This window comes from Crocodylus siamensis, chromosome 5 (assembly GCF_052110815.1).
Source record: "Crocodylus siamensis isolate JL-2025a chromosome 5, ASM5211081v1, whole genome shotgun sequence".
NCBI lineage: Eukaryota > Metazoa > Chordata > Crocodylia > Crocodylidae > Crocodylus > Crocodylus siamensis.
In genome coordinates, this window is record NC_143399.1 from 17,791,726 (window position 1) to 17,810,864 (window position 19,139).

A 19,139-nucleotide genomic window follows, 5' to 3' on the forward strand; every position below is an offset into this window, starting at 1 on the left:
GAAGTAAAACTATAAGCATAAGCAAAAATAAACCATTCATGTACATTTCCATTGCTGAAACTAAGTGCAGCGCAAAAAAGAAATTACATGAATGAGGGAAGTGCATGCTTTTGTTTCCCAGTTTTAATAATCTAAGATAATATTAGTAACATGAGAAAAAATGGAAATGCGATTTGTCTGCCATTTGATTCTGAAAGGGTTCTTTTAAGCAAAATGACAACTGTATGACTAAGCCTGTGAAGCAGAACAAAGCCATGAGGGAGAGAGAGAGAACCAGTTCTTTGTACTAGTCTCCCCGCACCTGGGTCAGCAGGTTTATAAGTGTTTCAAAGGCACCCTAGAGAGTAAATGTGATAAAACAGATGGTGTAGCTTGTAGCTGTGTTGGTCTAAAGACACAGGCAGACAAGGTTCTTTGGGTGAATCTGATATCTTTTATTAGACCAACTTAAATAGTTGGAATCTTTTTTCCCAACTGTTTAAGTTGGTTTAATAAGAGATATCAGATTCACCCAAAGAACCTTGTCTGCCTATAAAACAGATTGGTCTCACATCATTCAGTAGCAATACCTCTGGTTAATTAAAGGAGAAGCCACAACAGGCTGCAAAGGGAATCCTGTCTCGTCCTTGGCTGGAAGAGGTAACAGGGCTTTGATGAATGTTTAACACTCAAGGGATAGACAAATGCTGTCCTGTCTACTTAAGTCTTTTTTTGCTTACAGCTTGAGCTAAAAGCTTGCTGTTGTTTCCTGTAATACAGACTATAATCTTGTGACCAGTAAAAATCAGAAGAAAGGTATATGGCTAAGTATTGCCGGAAATTGTTAAAAATTGTACAGAATACTACGTTGTCTAAAACATAGTATGTGACTGTCCCTCATGCTTTTTTATACTGTCTTGAAGTACACAATATAACAGTGTGTAGCTAAGACTAGAAAAAAATATATGATGGAATACCATATTTCTTTTTAGCTGTAGTAGTGACCATGTAACTATCACAGAACTTACCTAAAAAGAGCAAAGGTAAGGTTATATATGTACCCTTAATATTGTTATAGCCCTACCTTAACTTCCAGTGCTAAGTGTACAGTCTGAACATGTTCTCAATATAATTTTACTTTGCATGAGAGCACAGACAATACTCACAACTTTAAGGATGCAAACACTGCATAATTTTAAACTTAGAAAAAAGTTACCTCTGTCGGTAGAAGTTGTAGATGTGGTACGGTCATGATCTTTCATCACAACAGATTTACTGCTACTCACACTCGTTGGTCGGCTACCTCCTGTTATTGATGGTATAACTGTAGTTTCCAAGGCATTAAAAGAATCATACAAGTCCCAGGAAGTGGCAATTATTCCTAGAAATGAATTGTACAATACTATATTATTTTACTTCTAAAGATATACTATAAAAACTATAGTTGCCAGAAATATTAGACTTTGTATAGCAAATAACATTTCTGTTTTGACAAACTACACGTGCATTTGCTGCAGCACCAGTTTACTTGCATGTAAATTACTCATGAGTAAACGGTACCTAACAGGCACCTACACGTGCAGGGAAGCAGAAGCAGATTTGCTACCAATCTGCTTCCACTTTCTGGAGGCTTGCAATAGGCCCCAGCCACCATTGAGGGAGCTCCAGACTCCAGCCACAGCTGCCAGCAGCCAGCAGCTCTCTTCAAATGCCAGCCCTGCTTGCTGCTCTCTGGCCAGCCATTTTCCAGGCCAGAAGCAGCATACACAGCACAGGGACAGCATACAGCAGTGCTCTCCTCACTGTCTTTGCCTTCTCATGCTATGGCTGTTTCTGCCTCTGCCCGTGGCAGTGACAACTAGTGCCTTGCGCTCCTGTTGGTCACTATGCTGGCCCTGCTGCCCTGCCACGCTGACCGCTGCCTGGCCCATGGCTGTCATACCTCTCCCAGCTCATGCAACAACCATCTGTCCACCTGCTGTGCGTCATCCCAGAGCCGCCACTGCCAAAATGCGTGTCACAATCTTCTGTCATATCAGGATAGTTTGCTCCTGCACCCTTAAAATGACCTCCCTAAAGTACAGCCAACTCCGCTTGACTCATTTTCTCCTCAGACTTGCCTCCCAAGGTATCCTGCATACCAGTTCACCATGTTTGTTAAAATCTCCTTTTCTGAAGTCCAAAGCGTTTATTCTGCTGCTCTCCTTCCTTCCTTCCCTCAGGATCTTAAACTCTATTATTTTACAGTCACTGGCTTCGTCTACAGGAGACGCTGACTGCACAGTAGCTTGTTACTACCGCACAGTAGCGTTGCATGGCAGGAGGCGTGACGCAACACTACTGTGCAGCAGTAAGGAGCTACTGTGCAGTCAGTGTCACCTAAAAGCATTTTGGCAATGCTACTGTGCAGTAACTCCAGTTACTGTGCAGTCATTTAGTACTTGTTTATACTAAATGACTGCACAGTCAGTGTCTCATGTAGATGTGGCCACTGTCACTGGAGCTAGCTTCCACCTTCACATTCTCAACCAATTCCTCCCTATTTGTGAGCAACGAGTCAAGAAGAGCTTCTCACCTAGTTGACCTCTCAACCATCTATACCAAGAAGTTATAACCAACACAGTTCAAGAATTTTCTTGACTGCTTAAGTACTGTTTTTTCCTCCCAGCAGACATCCCAATAATTAAAGTACCTTATGAGAACCAGGCTCATGGTAATATAGCTTGTCCTTTCTCTCTTGACCTGAAACCAAAGTCCCTGGAACAGTTACAGACAAAATAGGAACAGTACACTTTTGAATCTCAAAAAGATATTGAGTCTGACTGAAGGTTTGTCTTGTCAGGCATTTTGATCATATGGTGCTGAGGCAGGCAGTAAGTATGCAGAAAAAAACTCTTAAGAGCCACTAATATACTGTCTCAATGGATGCAGAGTGTGCTGCTCCATGGAACACCTTCTACATATTAGTAGAACAGAAGTGAGGCAGGGTCCTAGTGATGCCCCCACCACTTTTCCTTTGGGATGAAGACCACCATTCCAGCCTGTCTTAAACTTTTTATTGTCAGGAAATGCAGAAACTGACATTTTGGCTGGCTCCTGCACTGAGGATGCAAGAAAGGAAAGGGCTCCCTGCATCCTTTCACTGCCATACCTGTGCAAAGGGATTCCCATTAGATCCCAAGGGCTTTCTGTGCTTTTAGTATTCTCCTAAATCTAAGTTTGATAAGTAGTGGGTAAACTCAGTTTAAAAATTAGTAAACCACAATAACAATTAGCAAATGTAGAAAATATTTAATAGGCTCCATTCTTACCAAGTACCATTATCCATATTGACCACTTTTCTGAATAATAATTTACCTTTGTCCTCTGTAAGGATTTTGTCACATTGCACTTCTTTATTCTTTGGGGCTCCATTAAGAGTTTGCATCATCCTTTCCACAAAGCGATCATTGCCAGTTCTGTGTTTACAGAGCTCTATATAAGCCTTGTTCCGTTCCCTTTAAAAAGCATGCAATGTTAACACAAATGAAAAAAAAAGTCCATTTAAGACTACAGGTTGAACAGGTTTGTTCTCTGTGCAAATCTACTGTTCCTTCTTTTCACAGTAAAGAGGAAATTTGTTTAAATCTCAATAATCCCCATCAGTGGGTACTTTTTCAACTTTACAGTGTTACTTTGGAGTAGAAATTGTGCCTAAAAATGAGCAAAATTCCAGATCTGAACACCGCTGAATTTTAGTGAAATCTAGCTATAATTGAAAAACCGACAGTTCTGTTGCAGAGCAGAATTACATGTTGCCTAAATGTAAGAGTGAAACTGATTTCTATATTGTCTCATCTACAATGACTGTGGAAATAGTAAAGAGAAAATGTGTAACTATTTCTCAGTTATTTCAGTTTTAACAACCTAAAGACACACATAAATTTTCCCTGAGTCCACCAACAATGTTGTTACCCCCAGAAAAGAGCACCAATCATTCCCACTCAGTTGACAATAGGTGCTAAGCACACAGGTTAAGTCAGAGCTGAAGGACTCTCTGATACTCCTCACCTTGTTTCTCCCCCTGGGTACACTGTGTTCTGACAGTGTCAGGGGAGGTCAGGCTGGAGATGCATCATGCACAAAGGATGCATTTTCCCTACAGCCTCTACTAGAAGCAGATGCCCATTAGTTATAAGCTTGTTAATATACCAGTGCAAAGTTTTAGTGATCTTTAGGAGCCTGGATCCCAGGCATTAGAGCTTAATTCTGCAAACACTTTGTGACAAGGTATATAGGTCTATTATTGAAGACAGAGAGTGATTCACTGCTTCAGTCCACTACTCCACTGATATTCCTGAGAGGAAGCCAGAAAGACGTATCCTGTGTGTTGTTAACACCCAGCCAAAGTTCAGAGGCAGCTCAGGGAGGAAACACTGAAGTGGGAACTAAGTATGTGCAGCTGAGCCTGTTCATGTTCAATACTGCATAAATGGACTGAGTGAGAGAAAATGATAGCGGTTTTGTGTGCTTGAAGCCGCTATAAGAAACTCTGAGGAAACATAATAGCTGTATATTTTAGATTACTTCTTTTAAGAATTACTGAATGAAAAATCTACGTGAAAAATAATGTTTCCAGAGACATTTGCTACATTAGTATTCTTTTAATTCTTATTCTTATTATTTTAGATACTATAAGTCATAAATTGCTGGGGGAAAAACATTTGCATCTAAATCTGACTGTGCTGTATGTTCTCTCCCTAGCCACCTGGATCCCATTCCATCTACAAATTTGCTACCAAGCACAGGGCTTTTTATTATGAGTAGCTTGCTTAATATGAAGTATTTGCCTTATCTAGTGGTTGGGGAGGGTTGTATTTTGAAGTAAACAGTTCTCTTCCCCCGTGTTTCTAATGTCATATAAATGCCATTTTAGCTAAGTGCATCTCTTTAAGGTTTGCTAGCAGTGTGCTTTTCCTGTGCTTGGATATCATTATCACATAAATGATTTCAAGCAATAAAAACTGCTCATGTTCTCCCATACATGGCATGTTAATGGGTCTCAGACTGGCAGTAAATAAAGACCATCATTTGGTTTTGAAAGCCTTTTTACTTGGGTAGAAGAAAATTATGTTTTTTATGGTAAAACAATCACTTTAGTAATGAGTTCTGCTATCACTAAGATACTACGTGTTACCTGCCATAGTAGATGAAAGGTCTGAATTCAGTCAGCAAAAATTTAGTTTTAACATGAGTTTGTTTAGAGATGCAAATGAGACCAGTAAGAAGACATTTAAGAAAAAGTTGTTTTATAAACGATGGATAGTAAGGACCTTGATCCTATTAATTGATGTGTCTTTTTCAAATCTTTGTAGTCAATGAAAACTCAACCTGGGATAGTGAAGCATGTATACAACTGTAAAAATACATACTGTAGTTTTTCAGCTTCTTCGGATTCTACAGACACCACGACAGTTGGCATGTCCAGTATCCAGAGAGTTTCTGTCTCTGTGAGGTAAACAGCGGCTCTCTTCTCTAAGTCTTCTTTTGTCAGATGTTCTCTGACCTCCTCTCGCCTCACCTGCACATCTGCAAAATTATATAAGGCCAAAGAACTAAGAGATTTTTCTGTTCTAAAATTAAAAGAGGGGAACCTAATTATAAAGTTAGTGATGAAAATTAGAAATACTTCGGGGCTTTGAGATCCTTGAGAAGCTAGCATAGCAGTTCACAGAGGATCACGCTCCAAAAAGTAGTTCCCAAGCTTGGGATACACTAAGTGATACTCTTAGGAAAACTTTGTGCATTAATTACTCTCTTTGTCATCCTTAGGTTTAAATTTCTAGATTCCTGTAGTCACAAGCAACGCTGGGGGAGAGGTCTCAACAGTTCACAACTTTTGTCAGCTGCAAAGGATTTCAGGTCATTCTTGTCAACTAACACAGATCGACTCCAGATTTTTAATGGGGTTTGGGGATCACAGGCAACAAGTTACCTGCAAGGAATGAGTGGGGACCACTGCCTGAAATCAGAACTATGAATATGTGTAAAAACAGAAATATGCTCTCTTTACCAGATAAGCTAATAACTGTGTCTCGTCTAGATCCAGGTTCCACTATTTCATCTGCCATAGATTCAGTTGTAGATATGGTTGATTTAGAAATACCGCTGCTTCCATATGTCCTTCAATAACAAATGGAAGATATAAATAATGTGTGTTAGTTAAAAAGTCAGTAATCAAAGCAATGCAATAATAATGAAGTACTGATGTCAAGGTAATCAAGTTACATTGTGATATTGTATGTAATAAATGCTCGCATTGCAAAAGAAATTGTACAAAGACATTTGAAAGAAAAAGTGAATTGGTTTAAGAGAAAGTTAAAAACAAGAATTCTTCCAAGAAGATGTGTGAGGATGCAGACAGAGGGGAGTTAAAAAAGATCTGGAATCCATTCTTAGCATACAGTCTTGCTCTGTAGTAATGCAACCAGGCACCATAGAGAAAAAAAAAGGGAGGAGGAGGTAGTCTTTGGGTAGATGTAACAACTGTTTCAAAGGTTATTCATAGAAACTGTCCAAATGCAACTGTTACAGCTTCATGATTCTGTAGTGATACGAATGTAGCTCTAACTTTAGTCCCACTTCATTCAGTTAACTTGCATGGCTGCAGAATCATGCAAATCTAAATCAGACAAATCAGTAGGGCTGCGCGAAATTTCACCAGCTGTTTTGTTTCGACTCATTCTGAGCTCAAAACAGCGCGATTGAAATGCAACAAAGGGCTTTGAAACAGCCTCAAAACAAAATGAGAGCAGTTGAAACATTTTAAAGGTTTGAAGTTTTGAAGCTCAAGCTGGGTTTGCCTGCAGGGAAACAGAAAGTAAAGAGAGGGAAGAGGAAGGGGGGGAAGGACTGCTCTCATATTGACTGTGTGTAGCTGGCCAGTGACCATCATCCTTCCCTGAAGTCCCTTCCCAGTGCTCTGGGGGAGGGATGGAAAACACACATATAGTCACATGTCACGAGTTTTGCTTGTCAGCAACCTGAGGTGGTTTCCCAGAAACCCCTGCACCTATCTCCTTGAAAGCTGGCAGGCTCCAAGGCCTCAGCAGGGCCTAGCAGGCCTGCAGTTTTGACCCCACAGTGCCTTACCACATACACAGTGTCACCCATGTTGTGAGTTTTGCTTTTTAGCAGCCTGAGATGCAGTTTCCCAGAAACTCCTGCACCTATCTCCTTGAAACGTGGCAGGCTTCATGGCCTCAGATGGGGCTACCGTCCTGGCAAGTTTTATTTGAATCAGGCAAGAAATGATAAAGTTATAGGCAGTTTTGTGCTTCACCATTACAGCCTATGGGCAAAATGTTGAAACAGTGGTGAAAAAGTGAAACAGTTTGGACAAAACAAAACAGCGAAACAGTTTGGACAAAACAAAATGGAACAGCGCTTAAAAACTAAATGAAACTCTAAATGAAACACTGTCCCGTCGAAAAGGAGCTTGAAATGAAGCAGTGCTGTTTCGCCCCACAAAACAGCTGAAACCCCTCCTGAGCAATAGCTCCCCATCCCAGTTTAAAGCAGCTAAAATGTATGTTTGTCCACACTCTGTAGCACTTTCAAGACCAGGCCTTTTAAACATCTTTGAAATTCATAAGATCACCATATTCAATATTTGTTTACTGTGTAAATTTAAAATGAAATCAAAGTGATGTGGTGGGTCAGTGGTGGTCTTTTAAAATAGGTTTATGCACAACAGTTGCCTCAGTATACTGCTTTTTTTCCTTAAAATGGATGTCTGTATGTGACTACAGATATACAGGATATGCTTTATACCTAAAAGTGCACTGCGATATGCACTTTTAAAAGTGAATCCTTCTGTTTCACAGTTGAAATGAGGAACTTTAGCCTCCAGAATTGACACATTTTGTAGACGACATCTGATTTTTCCAGTTAATTATCTGTATACCTGTCAATAGTGCTCAGGAATCCCCAATTAGTATTAAGCTTAAATTGTTCTAGGTGCTGCGTAAACACCTAGAAAAAATGTTCTAGGTGCTGCAGCATAAATCATAAAAAGCTTTGTACTAAGAGAGTAGTATCAAATTTACTAGCCTTTGCAGGAGAGACATTTTAAAATCTTTCTTTTACTGACCTTACAATTCTGTGAATTTTTTTAGCTAAACAACCATCATCTCCACAAACTTGACATCAGCACCCACTTTTTCATAATGTCTTAGACACAATAAGTTTCTGAACTTTAAATTTTCAGCATAAATAGTTCTTCCATGTATTCATCAAAACTAATTGGCTTTTTCTAAACATACTGGGGAACCTACATAGATTCAGCAGCTGTTTTTAAGCAGAGGCATATGGACTAAAATTGGTGGATCTTTTTTGTTAGAATACACATCATGTACAAATACATGTGCATAATATTTTAATTGATTTTAAATGAGAGAACTCAACGGATTAATATTTTATACATTAAATAAAAGAATTACAGTTAAAGAGATTTACAGTATTTTCTTCAGTATTTTCAGTTCTTAGTGAAAGACTAATAATCACACGCCCATCATTTAAAAATAAATCAATATATTCAAATCTAACCAATGCTTACTGTCTTTTAAATATGAAACCATAACAAACATATAACAGTTTGTTTTGTTTTAAAAATACATTACCAATTTTTTTAGGCACATGTTCTCTGGTTAAACTGAGAGTTTTTAGGCACATGTTCTCTGGTTAAGCTGAGAGGTAAATGTTGCTATAGACCAGAGGTGCTCAACTTTTTCCCCAAATGGCCAGATGGGCAGTGTCCCATGTGTCTGGGGGCCAGATCCCACCTGGCACTGGTGCAGTTAACACCACCTGGCAACACAGAGGGAGCACAGAGCAGCCCAGCTGCAACCCTGGGCCCAAGGGGGAAAGAGGGCATGACTTGGTCCCAACCTGGCTCTGCACCAGAAGGGGAGTAGGGAGAGAGGAAAGGGGCTAGGGGACATGCTCCTGCCCCAATCCAGAAGTGGTAGAGGAGCATGTTCTAGTTGTGAGTGGCAGTGCAAAGCTTTGGGTTTGGGAATTTGGCAGGGTGGAGTCTGCCATATCAACGGCCACCACTCCCTCACTGGCAAATTTCCCACCCCTTGGAGAGCCCAGCGAACCACACATGATGACTCTGATGACATCTGACCCACAGGCCAGAGGTTGATCACCACTGCCATAGATAAATAAACTATATGCAAGCATTTGGTACTTTTGGTCTTCAACGTATTTTTACGGCACTTCTGTAAGGCACCATAGGTAAGCAAGTATTAATATTTTCTTATTCTTTTAAAGATGTTGTGTAGAGAGACAGATGGTCTCACTAACTGAGCAAAGTAGTAAAAGGAGTTTATATGAAACTAGAACTGTCTACCTTCAAGACTCTGCTGTACGTACTAGAGAGGAAAGATTTCTTAGGGTGACTGATATCTTTTATTGGACCAACTATGTAGATAAGCTTTTGAATGCAAAACTTCTTTGTTGGATCTCACCACTTCTGGAATACTGTGGCTGCAATATCATTCTAACTACAGAGTACCTCTAGTAGCAGACTACTTCCCTTTCTAACACTGAGACTGGTTTTCCTTATGTCCTTTGCATACTGGCCAGAACATTACAAAAGCTGTAACCTGGGCTTCCTAGTTCTTGAACCTGGGGAAGAACTCGTGAGGAAGTCATTTGCCTCTCCTGAGGCTGTCCATTAAGGAGTAACAATAGGCCATGGGGAGGTGTGCTTGGGTACAGATTTATAGATGTCACAAGTACTGACAAATTCCATTCATGCAAGGCTGCAATAGCAGCCAAGTATACCTCACCTCACGCTATTATTCCTGTTCCTAACTTCTCAAGCATGGTCATTCCAGAACAGGTACACCTCTGGCTCAGGATCTGACTCTCAAAATGCAACATACCTCGAGAATGGACCTACTAAACTAGCATTAATTCCAGATGTCTGATGCAAGGATAAGGATGCCAGAAAATCAGTTGTTGTGGTCCCTGAGAAATCATGTCCTGACAAGATTTTGGTTTGTCTGTGTAGTGTTGAACTTGGTTCTGGGCGGTGGAGAGGATGGGGTGTCACATCCTTCCCTTGTTCATCAAAAACCTAAAGGAAATACAGAAGTAATGCACAATAAATATATTCTTGGATTTCCTAAACATGTGAAAATGATGAAAATATGCAACTCTGAAACATTTAACTTCATTTGGGTCAGGAGGGATAGAAACACAGTCACCCTTTCTGATGTAGAGCTAAACTCCCCATGCCACTGAAACCTTGAGAGGGTAGATGGTACCTGCACTGCTGCTCTCCTAATGAGGGTAAGGGTATTTGCTTCTTATGATCTCTGCCAGTAGAAGCTGTTTCAGAGATATGCTGAGAAACTACATCCATCATCTGGCATAGCCACATCCCCTTTCTGGTCAGCCCTACTGACCTTTCAGGCTGTGCTGTTCTCTAATGGCTCCAATGGTAGAAAAATTAGGGAATCTAAATGCTGGCAAAAGATGGTGTAAATAAGGGGCCTTCTGACTCTCAGTACTAATATCAAGTTAGCAGTATAAAAAATATAATCTAGAAAGATAATTATCAACCCTAAACTTTTATAATCTCCCCCCAAATTACCAAGTTGATCCAAGAATATATATATAGTAAGTCGATTGAAAAGTTGCTAAACAAGATTTTCTTCACACTTGATATGAGATTTCCTTTCTTTTGTCAGGTAAATAAATATCCTACTGTCACCATCTCCCATGTGGATTTAAACACAGGTTATTTCATCTAAAGCAGAGGTTTGTTGCTCTAAATCAGAGGTTTTTAAACTTTCTAAAGACATAGAACCCTTTCATATAATCTTTTGCCCTGGAACCCCTACCCCTATCCCATGAGCTGATGCAGGAGATGTGGTCCAACAATGGTGGAACAGTAATCAGGAAAAGAAGGCATGGCCAACGCATAGGGGGTGCACCTGCACCCCCTGAGATTTGCAGTGCACCCCCTGAGAAAAGCATTGCTGACACTGCTGGAGGCGCATGCCAGGCGGTCACCACTCGTCATCCCCTCCCCCCGCACCGCCAACAGCATCTGTGGCCAGTTGCCAACTACTGGTCGGTGCTTGCCACCCCCTCACACCCATCCCTGCTGCTGGCACCAACACGGCTGCTCGCAGGGGCTCCCCACTCAGCCCACCCCTACCACTGTCAGGAATGCCTCCAGGAGCTCCCCACTCACCGCTGCTATGCCCATGCCATTGCCGCCACCGCCGCCTGTGCTTGGTTGCTGTGCCCCTTCCCCACAGCCTCTGGGGGCACACGTTGTTCATAAAAGGAGGTACCTCCATTTTATCACAGTCATCCAGGATGGGAAGACCTGTGTTCAGTTCCCTTCTTTGCCAGAGGGGCTTCAAACCCCTAACTCCCACTTTTCAGAAGAGGGACTATAAGGTTATACTGCCTCTTGTTAAAACTGTTCCATGTTGCACAAAATATTTAAATATTCATTGAATCAGAAATTGAACATACTCTAGTTCAGGGCTGTCTAACTGGCAGCCCACAAGCCACCCATAGCCCCCGGGGGATTAAATTGTGGCCCCAGGCTCTCAATCCTGATGCCATTCCCCCATACTCTTCTCCTGCTGCTGCTGGAGTTTCCAATTCTGTTTGCTCCTGCCGCTGGGGGTGCAGCCAAGAGATTCCAGAGCTCAGGGTCCTGTGAGGGCCTGGGGTGCTGGTGCAATGCAACAGTGATGGCAAGGGGCACCCACCATGCAGCACAGGGTATAGGGACAAAAGGATCTGGCATGCAGTCTAGGGGGCTTCTGGCCCATACAGCATGTGTCGGGTGGGGGGGAGGCTGAGTTCTCCAGTCACTCAGAAGCTGGACAGTCCTAGTCTAGTCTATAAATCTGGTAGGCACCTGGGACCAGGGAGACCCGAGTTCCCACATCTACTCTAAGGATCTTTTTGTATTTAATACTAAACCATCCTTGGAGTAGGAACTAGAATCCAGGACCTGCACTCCTGGATGACTACTTTAGCTTTTCTTTCTCTGACTCAGTGACTATCAGATTATTTCATACAAAGTGGAACAGCTTCAATGAAGCATGCTCTCAGCCTAGCTGGCTAGGGCAGTTTCAAGTGGGAAATAAGGTCTGATCATCTTAAGTAGGGGAGTCACCCACCTTGGGTGAGTGTTCTGAGTAACTGCATAAAAAGGGGACACCACCCTCAGGTTTTGAAAGGAAATGGACACTTAATTTTGTGCAGAGCCAATCTCATAGGCATACCTGAACAACTTCAAGATCAAGCCCATCATGTGATTAACACAGTCTGAGAATCCCAATTGGATACTGACACAAGATAAACCCGGAGCTGTACTGCCTGATTAAGTGAGGAACTTCTGAGAATGCCTAATTAAAAACTTAAGTGCCTACAGACTAAGTATGTCCAGAGTTGGGCAGCAGCTGAGCATGGTTTGAGGGTCTCTGTTTTAGACTTGGAAACCAAGCTGTCAGCCCAGACGAGAAGAGCCCTTAAAGAGACGTAGCCCTTAAATCTCTTTCTTACAGTCTTCCATTGAAAAATGGAGATAATACTTTCCCATTGCAAGTGCCAGGAGGAAGTTATTGTTTGTAAAGTGCATTGACAAGATTGGCTGAAAGGCTCTACAGAACTGCAAAGCATTATTATTACAAAGTAAAGGTTTATGAGAGGAAAAATCTCTTAAAATGATGTTCCCTCCATTTCCTTTAAGTTTCATCAGGAACTAAATTCTTACATGTTTATAAAAGGCTAACACTAGAACTGGAAAGTCTTCAAAAGTCAAAATCAATGCAAGGAAAGGGATTAAATACTGCCACAGCTCTACTTTCAGGGATAATGAGATGTACAGGACCTACGTGAATCTTTGTTATCATGAACTCACTCTGATGCAGAAAAATACATGTGTCATGTGCTTCAGCTTGGGTTGAGAATACATTCTCCAGTTTTTATGCAAGGCCTAAGTTGGATATTAATATAAAGTGCTGATTTTTAAAAAATAATTATTTTGTTGTACCTGGAATTTAACTTTTCCTTGAACACGTACGTAGATTTTATTTTTGTTTAGCCATTTGTGGTAAATGACTAACAATCTTTGGGGACAAAAAGTTCTTTAAACATTAAACATTCCTGCCCTTTAAGAACTATCCAGTTCTTTCTCTGAACTTCTACAGACTCTTGAAAAAAGTAAAAAATATTAAAAACAAAGAAGACTATACTAGATAGTCCACATCTTTGTAAACTGGAAAATAAAGGCTGAAAAGATTTCTTTGTACAACAGAAAGAGGATAAAGGACCTTAGACACTTTGTTTTTCCCTTTATGAATGGATCCACCTTGGAACGTCTGCACTGGTTTCCATTCTTCTTAGCAAACAAGTCTTTGTCATCTCTATACACCGCCACACTATGTTGGAAAAGAACAATTAAACACAAATACTGAAGAGTGCATTACCTGGACAGTATGCCTGCTACCTATGAGAGACCCTTTATCCATAGTTTTGCCATCAGAAGCCACTAATATGTTTTTTCGACTCATTGATCCAACTCTGAAACTGCTGATGTAGCTCGTTCGTCTTTGGCTGCCAGAACCCGAAATGGATCCTTTCTTTGAGCTTGCCTCCATCTTGGATGTCCTAAAGTAATCAAAGCATGAGGAAGAGAAGGGGAGAAACCATTTAGACTGTGAACAGCATAAAATGTGCACCTGACTACTCAAGAGATAGCTTTCATGGAAAAGTGCGACAAGTGGGGAGGTGGGGAGCAACAGGGGAGCAGCTGCTGACCTCATGGCTGAGCTTCTCCACCTTTTTGTACTTGGAAAACACCACTCTCCATCTCCCTCTTTTTGTGAGTGCAGGAAGACAATAAGCTGAATATGAGCTAGCAGTGTGCCCATGTTGCCAAAAAGACTAACGGCACCTTGAGTTGCACTGGTAGGTGTGTTGCCAATACGTCAAGGGAAGCAATCATTCCCCAATCTTTTCTACACTGGTGAGACCACATCTGGAGTCCTGTGTTCAATTTTGGGCCCCCCACTACAGAAAGACTGTGGACAAATTGAAGACTGTCCAGCAGAGGGCAACAAAAATGGTGAGAAAGACATGACTTAGGAGGAGAGGTTGAGGAAACTGGGCTTATTTAGTTTAGAGGAGAGAAGGCTGAGAGATTTAATAGCAGCCTTCAACTGCCTGAAGGGGGTTACAAAGAGGATGGAGCTGGACTGTTCTCAAGGGAGGCAGATGCCAGAACAAGAGCAACAGTCTCAAGTTGCAGCAAGGTAAGGTTAGGTTAGATCAATGGTGGGCAAATTGCGGCCTGCAGGCCAGCTGCCTGGCCTGCGGGGCCCCTAAAAATTTTTTAAAAATTAATATTTATTTGCCCCTGGCTGCCTATCATGTGGCCCTCGATGGCTTGCCAAAACTCAGTAAGGGGCCCTCCACCTGAAATAATTGCCCACCTCTGGGTTAGACATTACGCAGGGATCCTGGTTTCAGTTGCGATGCGTAGGGGGTGCACATGCACCCTCTGAGCACTGGTGCATCCACTGACAGGCTGCACGCCCCGCCTTGGTGATGGGCAGGGGGAGCAGGCGGGAGCGCCGGTACCCCTCTGTATGCACCAGCCAGGGAGTGGGAACACCAGATGAAGCGCCGCGGCCACTTTCCGGTTGGCACAATCGGCCAGTGGGAACTCCCCTCCCCGTGGTCAGTGAGACTGGTTGCAGGGGAGCCTTCCCTCAGGTCGCTGACTGGTGGCTGACTGGTCACTGGGGGAGCACATGCCCCCCACCCCCTAAGCTGGCAAGAGTCACCTGGTTTTCTCTGATTTAAAAAAAATCCCCAATGTTCAGTTTAAACAAAAAGTAACCTCAGCTCCACAGGTTTCTGTGATTTAAATCAAACGCCGCTAATTTACAAATACCGATACAGCAGCATTTCATTTTAATCATGGATAAATGTGTTTGGGGTTACTTCTTTTAACGAAAATGGGGGATTTCTTTTTAATGTCTGAGAAAACCAGCATCCCCAGATCTTGGGAAGGAAAGATGTTCTCAGGAGTTGGGCTGGGATGGGATGATGTAGTTCGGGCTGGTCCTGCTTTCCGCAGGAGGTCGGACCAGTTGCGACCTCTTGAGGGTCCCCCCCCGCCGTGTCCTCTGGCTGTAAGACAGGACAGTCCTCCCCCGTCCCCCCCAGGACCCGCGGGTTTGTCGCTAGTCCCTCCCTGCCGTGCGGGCGCACTCACAGGCTGGGGGCGGCGCTGTGCCACTTGCTCCGGCCTCCCGCGGGCCCCGACATGGCTCCGCCGCCGCTGCCGGTCCGGAGCGAGCGTGGTGACGCGGTAGCCATGGCAACCGCCTTCCAACACGTGGCGCGGCGATTGGCCGGCCAGCACGGGGGCCCCGGATAGGTGTGCTCGCCGGTCTGCGCCCCGGCTCGCCCCGCCCCGCCCGGGACCCCTGGCGCACGGACCCCGCCGGCCCGCGAGGCGATGCGGCTGCGGCTGCAGCTGCCGGGCAGGGGCGGCGGCGGCTCCTCCGCGGGTGAACCCGGGAGCGGGGCGGCGTGAGCGGTTCCCCGCGAACTGAGAGGTCGGCGGCCCCGGAGCCCCGATGCCAGGCGCCGGGGGCCGCGCTCAGCGCCGCCCGTGCGGGACCTGCCCGTGAGCGGCCGGCCCCGCTGCCACCGGCCGGCGCGCGGCTGCTGGAGGTAAGCGGGGCGCGGAGGGTCCGCCGGGCAGGGCTCGCTGGCGCTGCGGCTCCGGGACTGCCTTGATAGCCGGGGCCGGGCTGGACAGCACGAGCCGCCTCGCCACCGCGGGGTTGCTCTGGCCCTGCTTGGCCATTGCCGGCTAGCGGGTGTCGCCGCTGTGTCTCGCTGGACTCAAACCTAAAGAAATCTTCCTTCTTCCCAGCGCGAGGCAAAAGCACCTCGCTGCTGGCTCGTCCCGTCCAGCCAGGGCCCCGCACCGCCCGGGCGGCAGGGCCCGAAACTGGTGAAGATGATGATGATAATGAATGCAGCACCACACTGTCTAATAATCATCATCATTATCGGTATGCGCTACGCTGTATAATAATAACGATGATTATCATCATCTCTGGCAAAAGGAGGCCAATACTAAAAGTCCTCCCGGGGCCGCCAGGTCTGGTGCCGAGTTCAGCCCCGTTTCCCGATGGCGAGGAGACCGCCCTCCTAAGCCTGTGCCCGCGGGGCCTGTCTTCACGCAGCCTGGCACCCCAGTGCAGTGGGAGATGCCAGTTCGGCTGACCAAAGGGGTTTGGACACGTTCTTGAAGGAAAGAGGCGCCCATCCCTGCTGAGCCTACGGGTGAGGGGCACGGCCTTGAACCAGAGCCCCCTGGGCCCAAAGCGCTGGAGATGGCAAGTAAGAGAGAAGAGGGGCTAGGCTGGGCCCTCCCTTTCAGCAGCCGCTCTCTGCCATGGAGGCCGCGTTTACGCAAGCCGCCAGCAGCCCTAGATTACTACGCGGTAGTGGTGTGGCAGCAAGCAGGATGCCACGCGGCCACACGGTGGTCCTGAGCTACCACGCGGTCAGTGCCACGCACCAGCCATTTGTTGGCAGTGCTGTGCAGTCATTTGGGTCATAGGTGTGGGCAAACTGGGGTCTGGACAGAAAGGAGGCCCAAAAATGGTGAAAATAAGAATTATTTATTACCATTCCCCCTTGCGAAGGGGGAGCCTGATACTAAAAGTTGGCCAGGAGCTGCTGCCGGGTCATTTCATGCAGACAAGCAGGGAAGGGCTGCGCCGCGAGGAGGACACAGGTGGCGTGGCGTGTACATGTGCCCAGTCCAACACGGGCGCTGGGCAGGATGGGCCTCGGGGCTGACCCAGCCCCTGGCAGCTCTGCTGTCTCGGCTGAGGGCCGGTGTCCCGGGAAGTGTTTTATCCGTGGGGCTGTCTCTTGTCACAGTAGAGCCAATGGAACATTTTGCTCAAAACTTCTATTAGCCTCAGCCCCTGCCAGGCCGGGGCTCTCTCGGCCTCCCGCCGTGATTTCAATAGCGTGGACACCTTGGAGCGGAGCTCGCCCCCCCCGGGCCTCGCCTGCCTGCTTGCCTGCCTGCCTGCCTCGAGAGGCCGGGGGGCGGGGGCGGGACCGGGGGGGCGGGGCGGCCGCTGCCTCCCGCGCTGCAGGGCGGCTGGGACGTGCGTGCGTGCGTGCGTGCGCGCGGGGTGACGTCAGGTCCTCTCCCGCCCCGCCCCTCCGGCCGCCGCTGCCGCACAGCCCGTGACCCGCCGCCGGGGCCGCTCCCTCCGCCGCGGCGGCGATGTGACCCCGCCCGCCGCCCGCCCGGAGCCGCCGCCGCCGCCGCCGGCCGCGCAGCCAACATGACGGAGGTGAGCGCGGCGCGGGGGGGCCGGGCCGGGAACTTGTTGCGCCGGGCCGCGGCCGGGAGGAGCTTCCCATAACTTAGTTGCGGGGGCGGGAGGCCGGGCCCTGCCGGCAGCCCGCGGGGGGCCGCTATGCCGCGCCGGGGCCTGGTGCCGGGCGGGGCGGGGTCCCGGGGGCTCCCGCCGCAGGGGGCGCTCTGCGCCGGGGCCGGGCCCGCCTGGGGCAGCTGCCTGTTGCCGAGGGGCCGAGGCCGCGGGCCCGGGGCGGCTTCCTTCGACTTTAGGCTGGAAGTTGGGGCCGCGCCGAAGCATTGCTACGCAGCTGGAGCCGGCACAGACCCCTCCTGGGTGTGCCGCGTGGGGGGCCCGGCTTGCGCGGGGAGCAGCGCTCAGGCGGGCGGCATCCTCGTACCCTGCCTCTCCTCTGCACTTGGCAGGAGTTGGTTTGGTTCACCCCAGCCCCTCCCCAGGCGCCCGGAGCCCTGCCTGCCCCAGAAACTCATGACATCGGTCGGACGCAGCTCCCGTATTTGGCCTCTGCTCTGCCTGTGCAGGCAGAAGGGACCGTGCGCTTGCCTCCGCCGCCTCCCTCAGCCACTCGGGGGCCAGAGAGAAGCAGAAGTATACCTCTGTTCTCGTCCCCGGCTCAGCAGGCAGCTGCCGGTTTAACTTCCTCCAGCTCCTGCATCTTCAGGGCTGGGGAAGAAGTGCAGGGACACTTTCCATTCGAGGTGCAGCAGATTACATGGAAAGTTTTGACAATTAAACACTGCCGTTTGTCAGCAGTCATTTGCCTGCTCTACTCATGTGAACTGAAGTTCATCGTAGTCTTGAAGGAGCCAGGCATTGGTGTATTGCAGGCTTTGTGTAGTGCTGTATAAACTGGCCTTTTACCAGCAATGGTAACATGGAGAGTTGTATGGGGCTCCTGCTTCAGAGCGCATATCAGTGGAGAAAGGACACAACTCACCTGGGTGCAGCTGGTCAAACATTAATTTTTTAAAACTTGATGCACTTTATTGAGCGGGTTTGGCTTGAGGAGTTCTGTTGGCTTAGACCAGGGGTGCCCAACCTCCAGCCTGCAGACCAAATGTGGCCTGCTGGGTCCCCATGGGTTGGGAAATCTGGCAGCAGGGGAGCAGTGGTAGTACTCTCATCCCTCCCTGAGCTGGGCCACAACTCTCCCCTGCACTGTGGCCAAAATCAGAGCCAGGCTGCCTGGCTGTGTTCTCTTTCCCCTGTGGGGCCAAGCCATACCCCTTTCCCTTCCCACAGCCAGTTTGTGGTTGGGTCATATCCTCTTCTTCCTTCTGGGCAGGGTCAAACCCCCCCCCTATATGCAGCTGGATTGGGGCCAGGTCATAGCTCCCCCCCCAGCACCAGGTCAGAGATAGCCTAAACTCCCTTCCATCACACAATTGGATCAGGGGCAGGCTGCCCCCCCTCCCCCTGGTCAGATGGGCCCCAATGGATACTGTCTGTGGAAGGGTCAGGCACTACCCCTCACCAGCAAAATGTTTGAGCACCACTAGTGTAGACAGACTGGTTTGGAACCCCTGGGTTGGATGTGGACCATGGTCTTCTTTACAGGCCAGATCTAGATTCATGAGCACTGGGGCAAGTAGCAGCAGGGAGCCGTGGGGGGGAAGCTGTTGTTTGCTGATACTTGTCCCCTAGAGGGCTTCATACCCTGAATTGCAGCAGTGGGCCCCACCCTTAAGTTCCTAGTTTCATGGGCAGCTA

General features: G+C 46.8%; 3 protein-coding genes across 4 annotated transcripts in view; 2 read left to right on the plus strand and 1 right to left on the minus strand.

The window, feature by feature from the left end:
• Window positions 1–5,376, plus strand: part of DYNLT5 (dynein light chain Tctex-type family member 5) — a 54,108-nt gene extending 48,732 nt beyond the window's left edge. Inside the window, exon 7 of the mRNA XM_090049255.1 lies at window positions 5,334–5,376. Within this exon, the coding sequence (XP_089905381.1) occupies window positions 5,334–5,340 (7 nt within the window). The 3' untranslated portion in view covers window positions 5,341–5,376. The remainder of the gene's footprint in view (window positions 1–5,333) is intronic.
• Window positions 1–15,377, minus strand: part of DNAI4 (dynein axonemal intermediate chain 4) — a 32,921-nt gene extending 17,544 nt beyond the window's left edge. Inside the window, exons 1-7 of the mRNA XM_090049251.1 lie at window positions 15,284–15,377; window positions 13,491–13,671; window positions 9,912–10,105; window positions 6,032–6,141; window positions 5,391–5,547; window positions 3,337–3,476; window positions 1,196–1,360 (exon numbers count right to left, since the gene is read on the minus strand). Of these exons, the coding sequence (XP_089905377.1) occupies window positions 1,196–1,360; window positions 3,337–3,476; window positions 5,391–5,547; window positions 6,032–6,141; window positions 9,912–10,105; window positions 13,491–13,671; window positions 15,284–15,336 (1,000 nt within the window). The 5' untranslated portion in view covers window positions 15,337–15,377. The remainder of the gene's footprint in view (window positions 1–1,195; window positions 1,361–3,336; window positions 3,477–5,390; window positions 5,548–6,031; window positions 6,142–9,911; window positions 10,106–13,490; window positions 13,672–15,283) is intronic.
• Window positions 15,378–15,490: 113 nt separating this feature from the next.
• The window catches only part of MIER1 (MIER1 transcriptional regulator), a 51,287-nt gene continuing 47,638 nt past the window's right edge, over window positions 15,491–19,139 (plus strand). The window contains exon 1 of one of the 2 annotated variants that reach the window (XM_090048479.1): window positions 15,491–15,747. Coding sequence is in view for 1 of the 2 variants with exons in the window: in XM_090048478.1 (XP_089904604.1) it covers window positions 17,394–17,402 (9 nt within the window). In the remaining variant the exon portion in view is untranslated. Of the gene's footprint in view, window positions 15,748–17,242; window positions 17,403–19,139 lie in introns of those variants that run through there. The other variant, XM_090048478.1, reaches the window with a different exon arrangement.